Source organism: Coffea arabica, chromosome 5c (assembly GCF_036785885.1).
Source record: "Coffea arabica cultivar ET-39 chromosome 5c, Coffea Arabica ET-39 HiFi, whole genome shotgun sequence".
Lineage (NCBI taxonomy): Eukaryota > Viridiplantae > Streptophyta > Magnoliopsida > Gentianales > Rubiaceae > Coffea > Coffea arabica.
Genome location: NC_092319.1, coordinates 42808234 through 42824850, shown reverse-complemented (window position 1 = coordinate 42824850; position 16617 = coordinate 42808234). Strand labels below are relative to the sequence as shown.

Sequence of the window (16617 nt, the reverse complement as noted above, 5' to 3'; positions counted from 1 at the left end):
ACCCGTGATTAACAAGAGAATTTTTTTGAGTAATTGGCGGAATCGGACGCGCATGTTCGCAGGAAAAACATGTCAGGTGATGTTCATGATGTGATAAATCCACGTCAAGTTTGGCTGAAGGATTTTTTTTGTTCTTGAAACTTTCATGTACTTTTCCTTTGGGGGTCAAGAAGGGAAGTTGGTCAGGTCAATTTGTGTTTTGGACATCACAAAGATGAATCCAAGATAATTGTATATTCTGCCAATCACAAAATATAAGTTGTATTATTTGTGTAGGTGATAAGGTAGGAGGGATCATAAATAGGAGATTTGGATTCAAATTTTCACACTTAAAACAAAAAAAACAAAACAAAACAAAACAAAGTTCTATTCTTTTATTTGTTTGTTCCCCCTTCAAACCAAAAAGTCCATGCTGCATTAACTTTTTCTTTCTTTCATTTTTTTTCGGTTGAATAATCATGCGTGTTTTCTGCGTTGGGCAGTTTAAATAACTTAGACCTCGTTTGATAATAGTCAAATTCAACATTTGAAATTAATGAATTCATATTTTAACATGTTCATACGTGTTGATAACAAAAATAAAATATCTGAATTAATTAAATAACACTGAATTTTCTAGACAAAATTTGTTTCAAAAAATAAGTGATAAACTATTCACTTATCATTTAATGTGATATAAATTCAGATATGTCAGATTTAGTGCGTAACAATTGAGTAATTTAATGAATTTAAATTTCACTTTTCAAACATCAATTTTATGAAAGGCATCCTTAAACAACTATTACTCCTCAACTTTGTAAAGAATTGCATCTCGGCTATTTCTAATGAGAAATGCATCTCATTATTTGTAGACAAAGACAATCAACATAAGAGCTAGGCAAGTGTTGGATACCATTCTAGCCATATCTTTTTTTTTTTTTTTTTTTACGAAAACATTACAACCTGTATTAAAATCAAAACAAGCTATACAACTTGAGCAACGGCCCATGCGAAGCTTTATAATTGTATCATTCGACACCAAAGATTTAGATATTCCTCATCTTGCACTAGAGTAGTAGCCATATCTCCTGTTTGCTAAGGTTATAATTGTTACGATTGTTAAAATAGATAAAAGTCAGCTAGTTACAGCAATGGATGAAATATGTGGATGGTTTTTTCACAAAAAAAAAAAGAAAAAAGAAAAAAAAAAGATCAATGCAGCACTATATGGGCTTTATCACGCTTAGCCACAGTTCGGGTAGGCTCCACCTATAGTCTACACAAAATTTTAATTTTTGGGCCATTTTGAGGACAGCCCCTTTTAATGCCGCTCCTTTAGAATGGGTTTGTAGACAATTCGCTATTAGTATTCCGGTTTAGAATGGACCTCTAGTTTGTATATTTAAAAGAAAGAGAAACTTGTTCTACCAAAGCAAAAAGAAAAATAAAAATGGAAAAGGACATGTTTATATATATATAGGCAATTTGTAATAAAGTTAAGGGGTGGTCTTTCTTTAGGAATTTGCATAATTTTAGAAATCTTCCCTAAGGTTTTTAACAATTTCACTCGGCACCTTCAAACTTTAAAAAAACTTACTTGCCTCTTTTACTTTAGGTTTCTTGTATCATTTACAACCTATTTAAAAATATAATATTAAAAAGTTCATTTTGAGAGAGTAAATAAAATCTCATTTCAAATTTACCAATACGTTGTCTTACTTTTCATTACCAAAACAGTGGGTATATTAACAACAAACGAAAAGCAAAAACAATAGCCATGAAAGTTTATTCTAATTGGATAAAATATGGTGTGCTTTTTAAATATCAAAAGTTAATATTTGAAAGTTTATTTGATGTTTTTGCAAGTTATATATAAATATATATATATATATAATATTTTATCTACTATAAAGTGTTTGAGTTAATTTAAGAAGTTTCATAAATCTTTTGCATGTTTTTCAATTTTTTCAAATTGATGGCTTGAAAAGTAAAAAAACACAATCTGTTAAAAACTATATATAAACTTGTTTGTATTGCTTTTAAGCTGGTACAAAATGTATTCCTATGGTTATAAATTATTATAAGTTATTTTTAAAAGTATTGTAAATCATTCATAATTCTAAGTAATTTAACATTTCTTATTTGAACCAACGATCGAAAAACTATGAAAGAGTTTTTTTATCTTGTTATCAACTTTTAAATTTTCATTAAACAACTACATCAATCAATTATTAAAAATTGAGAGATAATTTCAGTGTGTTATAATAATTAAGAAATCACAAGAAAAGGGCAAATTTGAAATGAAATTGTATTCTCTCTCCAAAATGAGTTTTAATATTATATTTTGAAATGAGTTTCAAATGTTACCAAAAGTTTAAAGTAAGGGAGTCAAGTGAGAATTTTTAAAATTTGAGGGTGCTAAGTAAAACTGTCAGAAACTTTAGGGAGATTTTTGAAATTATCCCTTAGAAATTTCATTTTCAACCTTTAAATATAGATAGGTTTCTATTGATTACAGGGCAGCCTGAAACTTTCTTTACATGCAAAATGGTTGAGGGATATACCCCTCCCACTTGTGTACCCTTTCTTTTCAAAGGCTTAATAAAATTTTGAGCTGACCACAAAAAAAAAAAAAAAAAAAAAAAAAAACAAAGGAGTTGAGATGTGTACAGTTTTGTGAAGGCACCCCAATCAATAGAAATAAATGGAATAATCTGCTGAAAACATGAATTAGCTTAACCAGTTGTCCAGTTCGAGCTTAACAGCTCCTTGGTTTCCACATGAAAAAATTAATAAGACATGACATTTTCCATCATAATCCTCGCTTTTGCAGTTGGTTTAAGTTTGGAGCACAAAGAGTTAATTAAAGAAATTAAAGTAGGACAATTTGCACTGCTATCTTATTTTTACATGTTTAGAACTACTATTTACGAGTTATATTGGCGGCGAAAATATATTATTATATTCCTTTTTTTTAATAAAAAAGATCATTTCATTCAATGAATCTGCACTAGTAATAGAAAAAAAATATTAAACAAACATGACACAAATAAAATAGATTTGAAATCAATAGATACAATAGATCAACCAACGCTAGAAATTACATCAACAATTCACTTTTTTCAATGTTTCTTCGAATTTACCATTCAATGCATCACATTATCTACCATTCCTCCAAGTACTCCAATTCTTCTAATCACTCATGGTTAGATTCCAGTCATGGTTGGATTCCAATTATTTTCCTGTGCTTATGAAACATGACTATCAGTTAGTTGGTTGACATAGGCCGGCATTCAAATGCTACACAATTATTAGCACGAAAAGTCAAGTCATTAATCCAAGATAGATGTGCCCTTTTCTTGATTTTCTCCTCTCAGGCAACTAAGAGTGGGTACAATGTTCTTAAATGTGATGCAGATAGCCTTCAAAAACTGGTGCTTTGTTGTCCAACTTCAGCGCCAAGTTCGTGTATTTTTCCATCCTACAGGCCGCCATACACGATTAATCTTCACCTATATCATTACACGTGTCAAAAGAAAAGAAACATTTTAAAGTGTCAATCTATATCCCGCTGACAAGGGACTAGTTCAAGTATTGTTGGAAATTTTCGGCACCCGGAAGAGTAATCTAGCCAATTGTCATTTTTTTTTTTTTTTTTTTTTTTGGGATTGCCAGTGTCCAGAGTGATTATGACTCGTAATTCACTTACATTTTCTTTGATAGAGGCTACATTTGTACCTTTTCATTTTAGATTCACTCATTATACAAGTTTTAAATTTAGTGCATAATAATTTCATAGTCATTTTTTGTGTGTCCATTTAAAATATATACAGATTCATTTTTCCTACACTCACTAAGAATTTTCAGTAAGTCTATTTTGTTATATAACATTTTTTTTATTCTAACAAGTTTATATGCATGCTACATAATTTCTATGCAAATCTAAAACACTTTTTTTTTTTTTTTGCACACGTTGCATGCAATTACACTTGCTAGTGTAAAATAAAAAAAAAAAAAAAGGAGAGAAAAAAAAACCACTGCACTGACGGTCATTTTCACTGCCCATTCAAATATAAATATATATATATGTCAATTTTTTTTTTTTTTCAAAAGCAGGAGTTATTATTTGGATAAGCCCAACTAATACTCCTGAAATGATCGTAATTAATAAAGTCGGTTGCAAAAGCCTTTCAGCGTTTGCTCGCAGTTGATATACCATAAATACTGCCTCATAAATGAGAAATCTACAACTGGATAGGTTCTCTGTGTAGGGGATTTGAAAAAGGAGTATGGTTGGGCCGTTGACACGCTTACAAACTGGTTCATCTGCTGTATTTTCACACCGACATTCACGTCTCTTAGATTTTGTATTTTCATTTTTCTTCCAAAAACCCCCCATTTTTCATATGAAATATGTGAAAAAATAATTAACAAACTTGAATTTATATTTCACTATTTTCTTACTTTTTCATTTGTTATCAATGATTACTTATGCATCAATATTTTTTCTATGCACCATTCCAACAAAAAAATGAAGCAAATTAAGTCAAACATGCATCAGCTATGGAAACCTTCACTATATTCTCTTTTCAAATATTGCTTGGCATTGAAACCTAATGTTTCATACTTTGCGTTCTATTTCAGAATTAGAATAACATATAATGAATAACCACCCTATTGTAGGTGATTTTAGTCTTCACCATGTACGTGGAGTTGAGAATCTTGAGTTTCGAAGTCTCATGAATTGAGTTTTATCTAATTCAAATCGGTTCATATAATTCTCACTATTACATTCAGTGTAAACTCATAAAGTTTTGACATAATCATAAATTTTACGTCAGTTTAGTTGTATGAATTGACAAATTGAAGTTATGCCTACGTTATACAAATTTATACTAAGGCCAGAAATTAACTTATGAGGCGGTTTCCATTAACAAGAAATCTTCTTTTCTTTTATTCTGGAGCCCAGTGTCACTTCCCGTGACGACCAAATAGCTCAAATTCATATGGAGTGAATTACACGGCTCCATTCTAATCAATTACAGCAACCCTTCATAGATGGAGTGATTAGTATATATACCATCCCAACTTAATCCCCGAAAGTGAGGTAGCAAAGGGCACTAGAGAGGTTCACAGACAAGTCGAAGCGATTAGCTAGTGAAGCCTAAGTTGTGGACCTTAGTTTGTACGACAATGGGCGAGCTCAATCAAGATGAAGAATTTCAAGTCCCCGTAAGCCCCACTGGCCAGTACTTTAACAGCTCCATAATGTCCGCTGCTGTTATAGGGGTGTTAGAGTCTGAAATTCCCATACAAGAGGATGACTCCCTAACCTTGAAACTGCTTCAGGAACTTTTCCTACCCATCAATCCACGGTTGTCTTCCATCATGGTATAATCACTTGCTACCCCCATAACTTCAAAGGAAAATTGTGCACAGTTTTTTTTATCATTAAATATATATACTTCATTTTCTACTGTCTCTGGATGTCCTATGTACTTGTTCTTGGGGTGTTAAAAAAAATTTTTGATTCCCTCTTCCAAATAGGTTCCCATGTTAATATGGATGCAAAACTTTTTTGTAATGGGATGGTTAAGCCTTAGCAATTTATTACAGGAATAAGTTAGGACAGAAACTTATGCAGCCTCAAATCCGTCTATATACCACTTGTAATTTTTCACATATTGCTGTTGCAACCAAATTTTTCAGCAGGTAAGCATTATATATAGGGAGCAATAAAATCGTAAAACTTTATAGCTGGCATGATTAACAAAATTTCATAATTTGACTTGAGAAAACTAATATGCAGGTACTTCAAACTACTTTTACCTGTGTGACACTTTGTTTCCTAAAAGTGAAATTCGAGTTATTTTTCATTTTTGAGTAAGTTGTGAAGTAAAGTACGAATCTATGTGTGAACAGGTTCAAGACGAAAAAGGAGTGAAATTGTGGAAGAAAGTAGAAGTGATTCCCAAAAACCACATTCATGTGCCAGTTTTCCCTGAGGGGAAGTCTATAGAATTCTATGATGAATGCTTCAATGACTATTTGTCAAACATGGCTTTGCAGCCACTCCCACAAAGCCAACCATTATGGGAAGTTCACATAATTAAATACCCTACCAAGAACGCAGCTGGAAATCTTGTGTTTAAGCTTCATCATGCACTGGGTGATGGCTACTCAATTATGGGAGCTCTTCTTTCATGTTTACAAAGAGCTGATGACCCTTCTCTTCCTATAACGTTTCCTGAATTTCAAACGAATCCTAAGGGAAAGAATAATGATGAAGGTAGCATATTCAAGAAGGTCCCTCGAGTTCTATCTGGAATAGGTAACACTATATCTGACTTTGCATGGAGCATGTTGAAGAGCACTTTTCTTCAAGATGATCAGACACCCATAAGGTCTGGCGAAGATGGAGTGGAATTTCGACCCATGACTATTACAACAATGACATTTTGCATTGACCAAATCAAGCAAATGAAGGCCAATCTTGACGTGGTAAAGTTTCTATCGTATTAGTAGCATTATATTGTGAGTAAGTTTTTTATACGCTGTCAATTAGTGTATAATTTTTTCTACACTAATAAATTTAGATTATACCACATAATATGATTTCAAATTTGAAATTCAAATTATGCACATATGGCTTACGTTTGTATCTGCTTAGTGTAAAGAATTCACTATACTGCCAGTGCATAAAAAATTAATTCTCATATTATAGGGGTTAATTAAGTGCCGGCCAAATTATATATATTTGCAAATCAAGCCTTTGAGAGTTAATTTACTCGAATTGATTTTGACAGTTGAAGGGAAACTGTGGAAGAAGTGCGACAAAAAATTTACCTTGACAAATCTAAGGATTAGAAAAAAAAAAAACATTAGTTTCCGATTATTGATTAGAAAAACAGTTAAGGCAGCTAGATAAGGGGTAAAAATTGAGGTTAGTTAGTGAACTTAAAACTGACTATACTTTTAGAGTGTGAAATTGTAAGTTTTTAGCATAATTAAAATAGACATCAGTATCATTCTTGGGCTGTCCACTTAATTGGAAGAGTTTGCAAACACATTCAAAGGCGACTTTGTTAACCTTAATCTTGGAGCTCATGTTCAAACCCCATTTTTTTCTCCTATTTGAAACCTTTACCAAAACTAGCGATTCCATTGAATAGCCTAAAAATCAATTTCCATGTTAAAAAAAAAAAAAAAAAAGTTGAGAGGAAGGAGCCAAAACATACCCTTGCATTTTGTTATAAAAAAATTCTTAAAAGTTGCTTTTTTTTTTCTTTCTAAATTTTGAAACAGTCAGTAAACGATGTTATATGTGGAGTAATATTTCTGGGGACTCGACTGTACATGCAAGCAATTGACCCAGAAAAGACCAATGGAAAATCTTCAGCATTGGTGCTGCTAAGCACCAGAGCCATTCGTGGGTACAAGACAGTGAAGGAGATGGTGGAACCCAATTCTAAGACTCCATGGGGCAACCATTTTGCCTTTATGCACGTATCCGTCCCAAACCTAGCAAAAGCCGGGTCCCAAAACCCACTAAATTTTGTCCTGGAAGCCCAGAAAATCATCAGGTCAAAAAGAAATTCTGCAGGAGTTTATCTCAACGGCAAATTGCTAGAAACAATGCGCAAATGTAGAGGACCCGAGGTATGAATTGTCGATATCAAGAATAGTTTTATATATACCCTCAATGTTTTTAAATCAATTGATATACATCCTACTCCTTCCAGTTGTATTATTGAGAAAAGCATTCATGTTTTTCACTTTTCCATTGCCTGAGTGTTATTCCATGCAATCACGGATAGTGCAAAATCTGGCCATTTTTTTTTTTATTTTTTTGGCTTGACTTGTGGAATCATGGCTTGATTGACCAAAAGAATGCATAGCCCTGTTGGGCTTTTGAGGTATGATTAGATTTTATAAACTGTAGGGGATTGTGTTAAATATGAGTAATTTTTGCGACTCAAATTTTTGTTGTTGTTGGAAGAATTGCAAGAGCTGAAATTTCTTAATTCTCCACAGGCCACGGCTAAGTTTATCCACAAAACACTAACGAACTCGAGCATGACAGTTTCTAATGTTTTTGGTCCTGTAGACCGATTGGCTTTGGCCAATCATCCGGCTAAAGGAATGTATTTCATGATGGCCGGATCTCCTCAGGTACGTTATAAATTCCATTATTAACCAAAGAGAAAGAAAGAGATGAAATTTGTTAAATTTTTCATACCATTATTTGATTAGAAGTGCAATCTCTTACCATTCTTTTTTTCTTTTGTACTTAAATCTATAATAAAAGAGGTAAAATTCGTTGCTTTTTTTTTTTTTTTTTTGCTCGCAGAATCTTACAATAACAATGGTTAGCTATATGAAAAAGCTGAGGGTTGCAATAGGTGTCGAAAAGGGAATGATAGATGCAGAAAAGTTCAAGTCATCAATTGATGAGGCCTTCAATATGATATCTCTTGCCGCTATCAATAATGGTTCTGCTCCCCACCAACCACCAATTAGTACACCATTGAATGTCACATGATAATTTGCTCTAATTTTGCGGCAAGTAATCGATTATGCTTCATTTAGTCTTCATTACGTTATTTGCTGTACTGCCGACGAATTTTGGCGACATACTTTTTATCGTGCTTGTAATTAGCCCTTTTTTTTGCCCCCCTTTTTCTCGAGGGAAAAGTTTGTTTTGCTTTAAGCAAATACTGTCAGTGTTATACACACACACACACACACACACACACACACATATATATATATATATATATATATATATATGTATGTATATGTATATATGTGGAGACATACGATATGGAAGTTTTTGATGAAAATTTTTGGTTCGCATTTTAAGCAAATTTTTGGTTCGCATATTATTGCGGAGACTTGGTAGGGAAGTTTATTTATGTCGATATTTACTTCCTCCATGTGAAAAGTACTCAATGGTACCACAGAAAAGATAAGACAGAGGCTCACCAGGCATTATTTGCATAAAAATAATTGGGACATAAATAGTTTCTGAACTTTGTCTTGGTTAAATTTACAATTTTAATAGATTTCGGTCAATCATGTATACTAATATTTATCGAATAAAAATAGACATCTTATCTCTTCTAGTGCTCCAGGATCCATGTCTGGTTTGCAAGTTCAAGGGTTTTATTGCTTGGCCCTATAGTATATACAGCCACAATCATGCAAAGTCTACTAATTAATTTGCTGCCAAGTTCCTTTTTTTTTTTTTTTTTTTGGAAGCCCTTCGGTGTTGCTTATGACTCAATATGAAGAAAATTGAAGGGTTAATTCCACTTTGCATTCTTCAACTATATTTGGATTGTATATTTTAGGGATTTTACTTAAGTGGAACAAACTTTGTTCATTAGGGACTGAATTGTCTCATTTTGAAGTTTATGGACTAAAGTGAAAATTTGAACGTAATTGAAGGGTGCAAAGTATGTTTAGTTCAATTTTTATCATAAAAGAAAAGCCACGATATTTACATCAAAGGGTTTCTTCTTTTCTTTTTATTTTCTCTTTGCAGCAAAGTTTTACTGGCCTTGGTTCAATACATTATTGTTTATGACGATGACTTTGTTTGACATTTTATCACAATGAAAATATTCTTATTCATATCATTCTTCAAAAATCAAATGAAAACAGCACGGAGAATTATACCCATCAAAATAACGCCATATATCTACTAGTCAAAAGAAAAAATGTTTCTAGTATATATAAGAAATTTTTGCCAAAAAATAAAAAGAAAAAAATAAACTAACATGGCATGATTTTTGTATACCAATTTGAATCGACTTATCTTTATACAAGATCCATGTTTAGATGCGATAATAATAAAGGATCAGGTATAGGTTGCAAGTAGTAGAGACCAAGTTTCAAAATACTCTAACAAGCATCATTCTACATCATAAACAAGAACTCTTATGCTAGGATGATATTGGGTTGAATGCAAACAGGAAACACATGACAATCAAACCTAATTACCGACAAAATTATAACAAAACCAGTTAAGGCATTAATGAGAATCAAGTTTTCTGAAGTAATAGTAGCCATTTTTCTAAACAAGGATTCACGTCTCACCCATAATATTACACACAGGGATAGTTGCAAAAACCTCTCCTGAGATTTCTAATAATTTCACTTGGTTCTCCTAAAATTTCAAAAATTACACCTACCTCCGTTGTCCATTTAAAATGACAATACTAACCTTAGTAGTTTTAATGAAACTCTCTTGTTACCATGTTTATACAAAGGATGGATTTTATAATTTTTTTTACATTTTTCCTTCTCATTCATTTCTCTTATAAACTTTAAACTAGTCATATTTTTTTGATAATTTTTAATATCATCCAATTTTTTGTAGCTCTTTTTTTTGGTATCAAAATCAAGAATAAGTCAACAATGATTAAAAACAAGTAGCTCAAAATCACTACTAAATTATGATAGTTCCATCAACAAACTAGTCCATAAACTTTTATTAAAAAATAATCCATAAACTTTAAAAGAAACAAATTAGCATTTTTTCTCTATCTTAAAAAGAATTTATATTCCTAATAAAGCACTATAAAAAATAACCTATTATAGCAAAAGGTTTATTGTTATAGTTGATTATTGAATAACAAATATTGGCATGAAAAAATTTACACTCTTTTTGTTTAGAAGAACAAATTGAATTTGTAAGATAAGGGCATTTTAGGGTATTCATAAATTTTTTTACTCTATTTTAAAGTTTGATTACCAAAGTGTCAAATCAAGGGAGGTAAATGTAATTTTTAAAACGTCAAGGGAACTAAGTGAAATAATAAGAAACCTCAAGGGAGGTTTCTGAAATTATCCCTTACACGTAAACTAAAATTTTACTCCAGTCAAGCTGGATATTCTTGAACGAGATTTTTTCCACCTGATTGAAATAAAGGTACGATTGCTGAAAATAGAAATCCGAAAAGCCAATTGTGTTCGACGATTTGACAATAAAATTACGCATGGTAAATATTCATAATTAACTTCACAATGTTATGAAACAAATAAAAGTATGGATGTCCCTTTGTATTCCCAAGAGAATTAATTCATGATTTATGATTACATTATGTATAGAAGTTACAATTCATAAATCTATTCATGTGGTGGAGAAACCGTTTCATAGGTTTCTTCATATTATTGTAGTAGTGGATGTTTAATAGGATTTATGTACCTTTAATCTTGTAGTGCCTATATATAGAGGAACATTGAAACCCTTTGAAAGGACTTTTGTATATTGTTGAAATATAAGGATATCATTCTCCCTTTCTCTACTCCTTTTTCTAATACTTCTTCAATTCCTATTGTAGTATCTTCATTTTATTAGTTTTATAACACGTTATCAGCACGAGTCTCTACTTTTGAGAAAAAGGTGAAAACGGAGCCTCTACCTTGAGTAAAAGTGAAACACGAGATTCTGCCCGTATTTTTTTCGGCAATTTCTGTCTACTTATTGAGGCAAATTTTTGACACATAAATTTATTTCAATTCTTATGGCTAACATTTAAATGATCTAAAAATACAAGTGCCTATTGCTGAACAATTACTAAACACAAATATATACTGGTTGACATCTTTGAGGTAATATTTCTCCTTTTAATTCTACTTATTTATCTTTAAAATTATTTGTTATAAATACTTATATTCTGATGCAATGAATTTTGGAGATGCCATTATAGAAAATTAATTATATTTGAGGATCTACTTGTCCTTTGAAATATTTAAAGAAAAAGATTCGATTACCTGAAGATGGTCGTTCTTTAACGAAAATATTTGGCCACCAGAAAATGGTCATTATTTCAAAATCTGATATGATAAATTTACTTATGGCTGCAAATACACAATTTTACTATGTTTAGAATTATTTCTTAATTGAAAATGATATTCTCCACAATTGGTTTCTCGAATATGCTCCTGTAGTAGCAATATTAAGAGAAATTTGAGAAGTATTCTGTACTTATTGCATGCTAGTTCTAGTCCATTCCCAGAAGTAAATGCGACTAAATTTCAATTTATTAGTTATGGTTGTTGCCATGATTATGATTTTGGTAAATATATATTTTACCATGACAAGAGAAAAAGTTACCACTTGAAGTGGGATAATAATGATAAGGACACGAAAATAAAGGTCCTAAAGATAAATGTCTCGAAGTACATTTGACAAATCAAAATTATAATAGCATTTTCACATGGCCAATTTCTTTAAACACCCTGAAGGTGTATGATGATTGATTTAATTAGTTTTTCTTCCCGAAGAAGAAATAGATGTTAAACATTTGGGATCAAAGGATTATAGTGATGATATTTGTCCCATAAGAATTATGATGATAATGATATGTGTCTCATTAATAAGTGTTACTATATACACTATTTTTCAACAAAAGAGACAAACACAATTAATGTTAGTGCTTAAGTGATTGAAAACTCCAGAAGAACCACTACTATATTTCTCCCTGTAGGAGAAAAGTTTATTGTGAGGCCCCAGTCAGTTCGTAAGTTGATATTAGGGTCATTTAATATTCGGTGTGGTGAAATTAAGGTTTTAGGGCTAAGGAGAAACCCTAAACTCGGCTAAGATTGAAAACCCTAACTTTGCTTATGATAAAACCCTAATTTATGCGGTATTCTAGTGTGTGTTTTAGCACAAGATAAAAAATAGGATTCGTTATAGTTTACAGAGGTTTAACAAGTTTGAAAATGGTTAGTAAACTCTGGATTAGTAAATCTCTAGTGTTACAATATTAGAAAGCTTAAGTGGAGTTTTATTTATCTCCCGTCTTTTTTCACATTTTCTTTATCAGGAAAATTCCCCAGATAATTTTTATGAGTAAATATAGGTTTTAGATGATTTTTCTAGTATCGGTTAGTTTTTGAGAAATTAAGAACATATATCGGACGTGGGACCCACTAGTGCGGTAAGTTTGGAAAAATTCGGTCAGTTAGGTTAAGTTTTGGATATTGGGTTTAATTTACCGGGTGTTATGAGATAATTAAAGGTTGTTATATGGATGAGAGTGGAGAGAGACAAAAGGATATGTATGTATTAAATAGGGTGACAAGTGTCACCATATGATTAAACCTTACAATTTTGACTACTATTCACCTTTTTACTAATTGACCAAATAAACCAAAAAATTACCAAATCATCTTCATTTTTAGCTCCTTATAGCTGGCCACTCTCCAAGGAGAAAGAAGAAAAACCTCTTCACTTTCTTAACTTCAATCTTGCTCAATCTTCGATTTCAACCGATTAAATTCGAAAACTCTCCATAAAAATCCTTCTCTTAGTAGTTGTGAGGTGACTAGTGAAGTTGTTTGGAAGCTTAAGGTGCTAAGTGGTCTCTCTTCTTTGGTTCTAAGGTGAGTGACTATGGAATCCCTCTCTTCTATCTAAAGATGCTTAATGAATGACTTGTGGTTGTTACAAGTGTGATTTGGTGGACTATTTCTTGATTTTAGTTAAGATTGATGAATTTTTCTATTTATTTGGGATTTTTGCTGTTTGCATATGATTAATATTATGTGGCTATGTATGATGATTGGAAATGATTGAGAATGAAGCTAGTTGGTGTGAATGGTAGTTAATTGCAGCAAATTTCTGGTTTGGAAGATAAATTAGCAAGTTAGGGTTTCATTGTTCTTCATTCTGTCCGATTCTGTAGCACATAGTTAGAGGCCGATTTGGCCTTAGGTTAAAATATGAAAGTTGTAGAAAATGATATTTTAGAGGTGTCTACAAAATTTCAGGTCGATCGGAGTAGCGTAGCTTGTGAAAAGATGGAATTACCCTTGCTGTCCTGTTTCTACCCGAACCTGAGAACTGCGATTGTAATTGGTTATTTTGGTTTGGAATGCTTCACAATTGGTTGTTTAGGTCTTCTGATTAAATGTAGCCCTGTTTCTAAGCTTTCGAATGGCTTTAGAATTTCTGGATTTGGACTTAAGTAAGCTGAGTTATGCTGTTTGCAGTGGAATGCGTTATGTGAATCTGTTTTTCCGGTTTTGGTATAGTATCTTGCATTTTTGACCTCGTTACACTCAAAACTGGACAAAGTTGCCTTCTTCAACATTGTAGCCCCTTAAGTCCTGAATATGCCTGTAAAATTTTAGGTCAAACGGATTGGTGTATCCTGAGTTATAGACAAAATCCTCAAGCCTATTTTGAACATCAGATTCTGTGCGTTTTTAGTTTAACTTCTGCCCGTGACTTTTTCGGTTTTGATACCATACGATTTGGGTGTTGACTCCTTTATAAGAAATGTAGATCTTGGTTTTGGCTTCGAAACGGTATAAAGTACGTCGAAATCCGAGTTCCGTAGCTCCTGTTATGACCAAAACAAGATCGATCGTCAGAACTACCTTGAATCTGGACAGTTCTGACGGGTACTTTGACACTCAACTTTCGTTCTATTCTGAGTGGATTCAGGTCTTGACCAAAACATCAAAGTTTTAGCCTTATGTCTCAGATTTCTAATGCCTTTGGAATTTTTTGATTTGGATTTGTGAACTGGGAGTTACGGTCTAGGAAACATACCCTATCCGTTACTCTAGAGTGTGAATTCCTGGAACGGTTTTCTGTACTTTCGACCTATTTCCGTTTAGATCCGGATTGAGGTGTCTTTATGAAAATTGTAACCCTTCCTCGTAGTTTCGCAACGGTACCTCATGTACCTTGGTCCGACACTCGTACCTCGATTGTGTTCAAAACAGTTTTTATGGCAAAGCGATTAGGTTATCCTTTCCGATTTCCGTATGCCGTTTCCGTACTCGTATGTGCCGATTTTGCCGTTTTACTTGTTTTAAATATGTTAGTAGCCGTTTATGATATTATGTGATGTAATCTTCTATTTCAGACGGTGGTGAATTAGGTGGAGTCGTTGGGGCCTACTAGCTACTCTTCGCGACGTGAATTTTGTCCTTTTGTTATCCTTGTTCGTTAAGTAAGTATTCAGGCCGCTCTTACGTGTTAGTTGCTTATGTGTTTTGATATGTATGAAAAGGGTACCTAGGCGAGGGTGTACTTTATCGCACTCGACCTAAATCCTAGTTTGTGCACATATTTGTACATGACATATGTATATGAATAATTTTGGAACTAAACCCCTTGAACTTGTGGCTCGGGGTGACTTTTGAATAAATTTTGTGAAGTTTGTGAGTTTGGGGCCCGATCTCATGACCTAGATGGACTATTCGAGCCGGTTAGGGTTTGGTCGGAGTCAGTCCAACCTGGTTGAGGTCACCAAATTTGTGAATCCGGTTCACCGATTATGTGGATCAAGTTTGTGACCCGAGCTTGTGAACCAAGCTCAATTTCGTTCGCTCGAGCAAGTTTGTGAGGTGTCTGGCCAGAGAGGGTGATAAGGTATACGGTGGGAGTACAAGTGAAGTTCTACGGACCATTAATTGTGGTCGACGGAGTGTCGGCAGGAGATCATACATGGCACATGAATTGGTTTTGGAGCCACCTGTATCCTTATTATGTGATGTTACTTTTCTACTTTTGCTGTACTCTTACTGTGTAACTGTTGTTACGTGAACTTGACGTTTTCGCTCCTGTTTACTTACTAAGCATATAACTTACCCCTTTCCTTTTGTTTTCCTTAGCAGGGGCCGACGCGGGGACTTTTGGCACGTACACTAGTATAGTTAGATTTGATTGTAATAGTTGGACATATAGTATGTTTGTTTTTGTTTTGGTGGTTTGTATAAGGACCCTCCTTAGGGTCTATCTTCTGCTGGTTGTGGTTATAGTATATTAGAGTGGTTTGACTCGATACTTTTGAAGATGTAAATAGAACTTTTGGTGGTTGTATATATTATAAATAGTTCTCTTTTGGTTTAATATAGTTTTATTAGTTTTGTGTTTCGAGTCCTGGCGCGAGTTAGGCAGGCCTCCCGCCGATACCTTAGGGTTCGCCCTTGGGAGAGGCGGGGGCGTTACAGGTGGTATCAGAGCGCCTAAGTTAGAGAACTTGGGCAAGTGGGACATACGCAATAGGCACTAGGCATATGTAACCCTTTTAAGTTGAATGATATATTTGAAGCTGAAATGCCGGTTAACTGACGACCTAATGTTTTGTAGGTATGTATCCGGGCAGTTCGAGTGGTGCGGGACCCAGTGGCGTGGGACCGAGATTTCTGAATACGAGAGGTGTAGAGGATTGAGTGCTGCGTAAGCGGGCGATTCGCTATCGGCAGAGACCTGGAGAGCCTTACACTTTATACTCCCCTTTTGGTCAGGTGGCGCACCGACCTTGTGGATGTTGGTACACATACTGTTATCCTGACGAGATCGTCCTGGCTGTGGACGACGAGCGACGCAGCCTGCTTAGACAGCTAGACGAGACTAGAGAGGTTGGCCTTGGGCAGGCGATGCGTATTAGGGATTTGGAGCAGGGTCTCCGAGAGTAGAGGGAGAGGACGGACGCTTTGCACCGTCAGCTTCAGGACACACACCAGCACCTCTTCGCTATGAAGAGGCAGCTGAGGGATAGGGCCCGGAGCATGTCTGTCGACTGCGAGCTCCTACTAGATCTAACCGCAGAGGCACCGTCACGAGCCACCGGTCCAGAGAGGATGGATGAGGTAGACACGTTAGGT

The 16617-nt window shown here is 33.9% G+C and overlaps 1 protein-coding gene across 1 annotated transcript; it reads left to right on the top strand.

Moving 5' to 3' along the window:
- Positions 1-4978: 4978 nt before the first annotated feature.
- On the top strand, positions 4979-8694 carry LOC113690815 (wax ester synthase/diacylglycerol acyltransferase 4). Its single transcript, XM_027208888.2, has 5 exons — positions 4979-5370; positions 5902-6480; positions 7285-7638; positions 8014-8151; positions 8330-8694. The coding sequence occupies exons 1-5, from the start codon at positions 5173-5175 to the stop codon at positions 8519-8521; spliced, it is 1461 nt and encodes a 486-aa protein (XP_027064689.2). The 5' UTR covers positions 4979-5172; the 3' UTR covers positions 8522-8694.
- Positions 8695-16617: the final 7923 nt, after the last annotated feature.

Bases quoted from the DNA above. Each gene is read 5' to 3' on its own strand.
- LOC113690815 (XM_027208888.2), top strand. From the start codon at position 5,173: ATGGGCGAGCTCAATCAAGATGAAGAATTTCAAGTCCCCGTAAGCCCC. The intron at 6,481-7,284 runs GTAAAGTTTCTA...ATTTTGAAACAG, and splicing joins TGAAGGCCAATCTTGACGTG to TCAGTAAACGATGTTATATG. The intron at 7,639-8,013 runs GTATGAATTGTC...AATTCTCCACAG, and splicing joins GCAAATGTAGAGGACCCGAG to GCCACGGCTAAGTTTATCCA.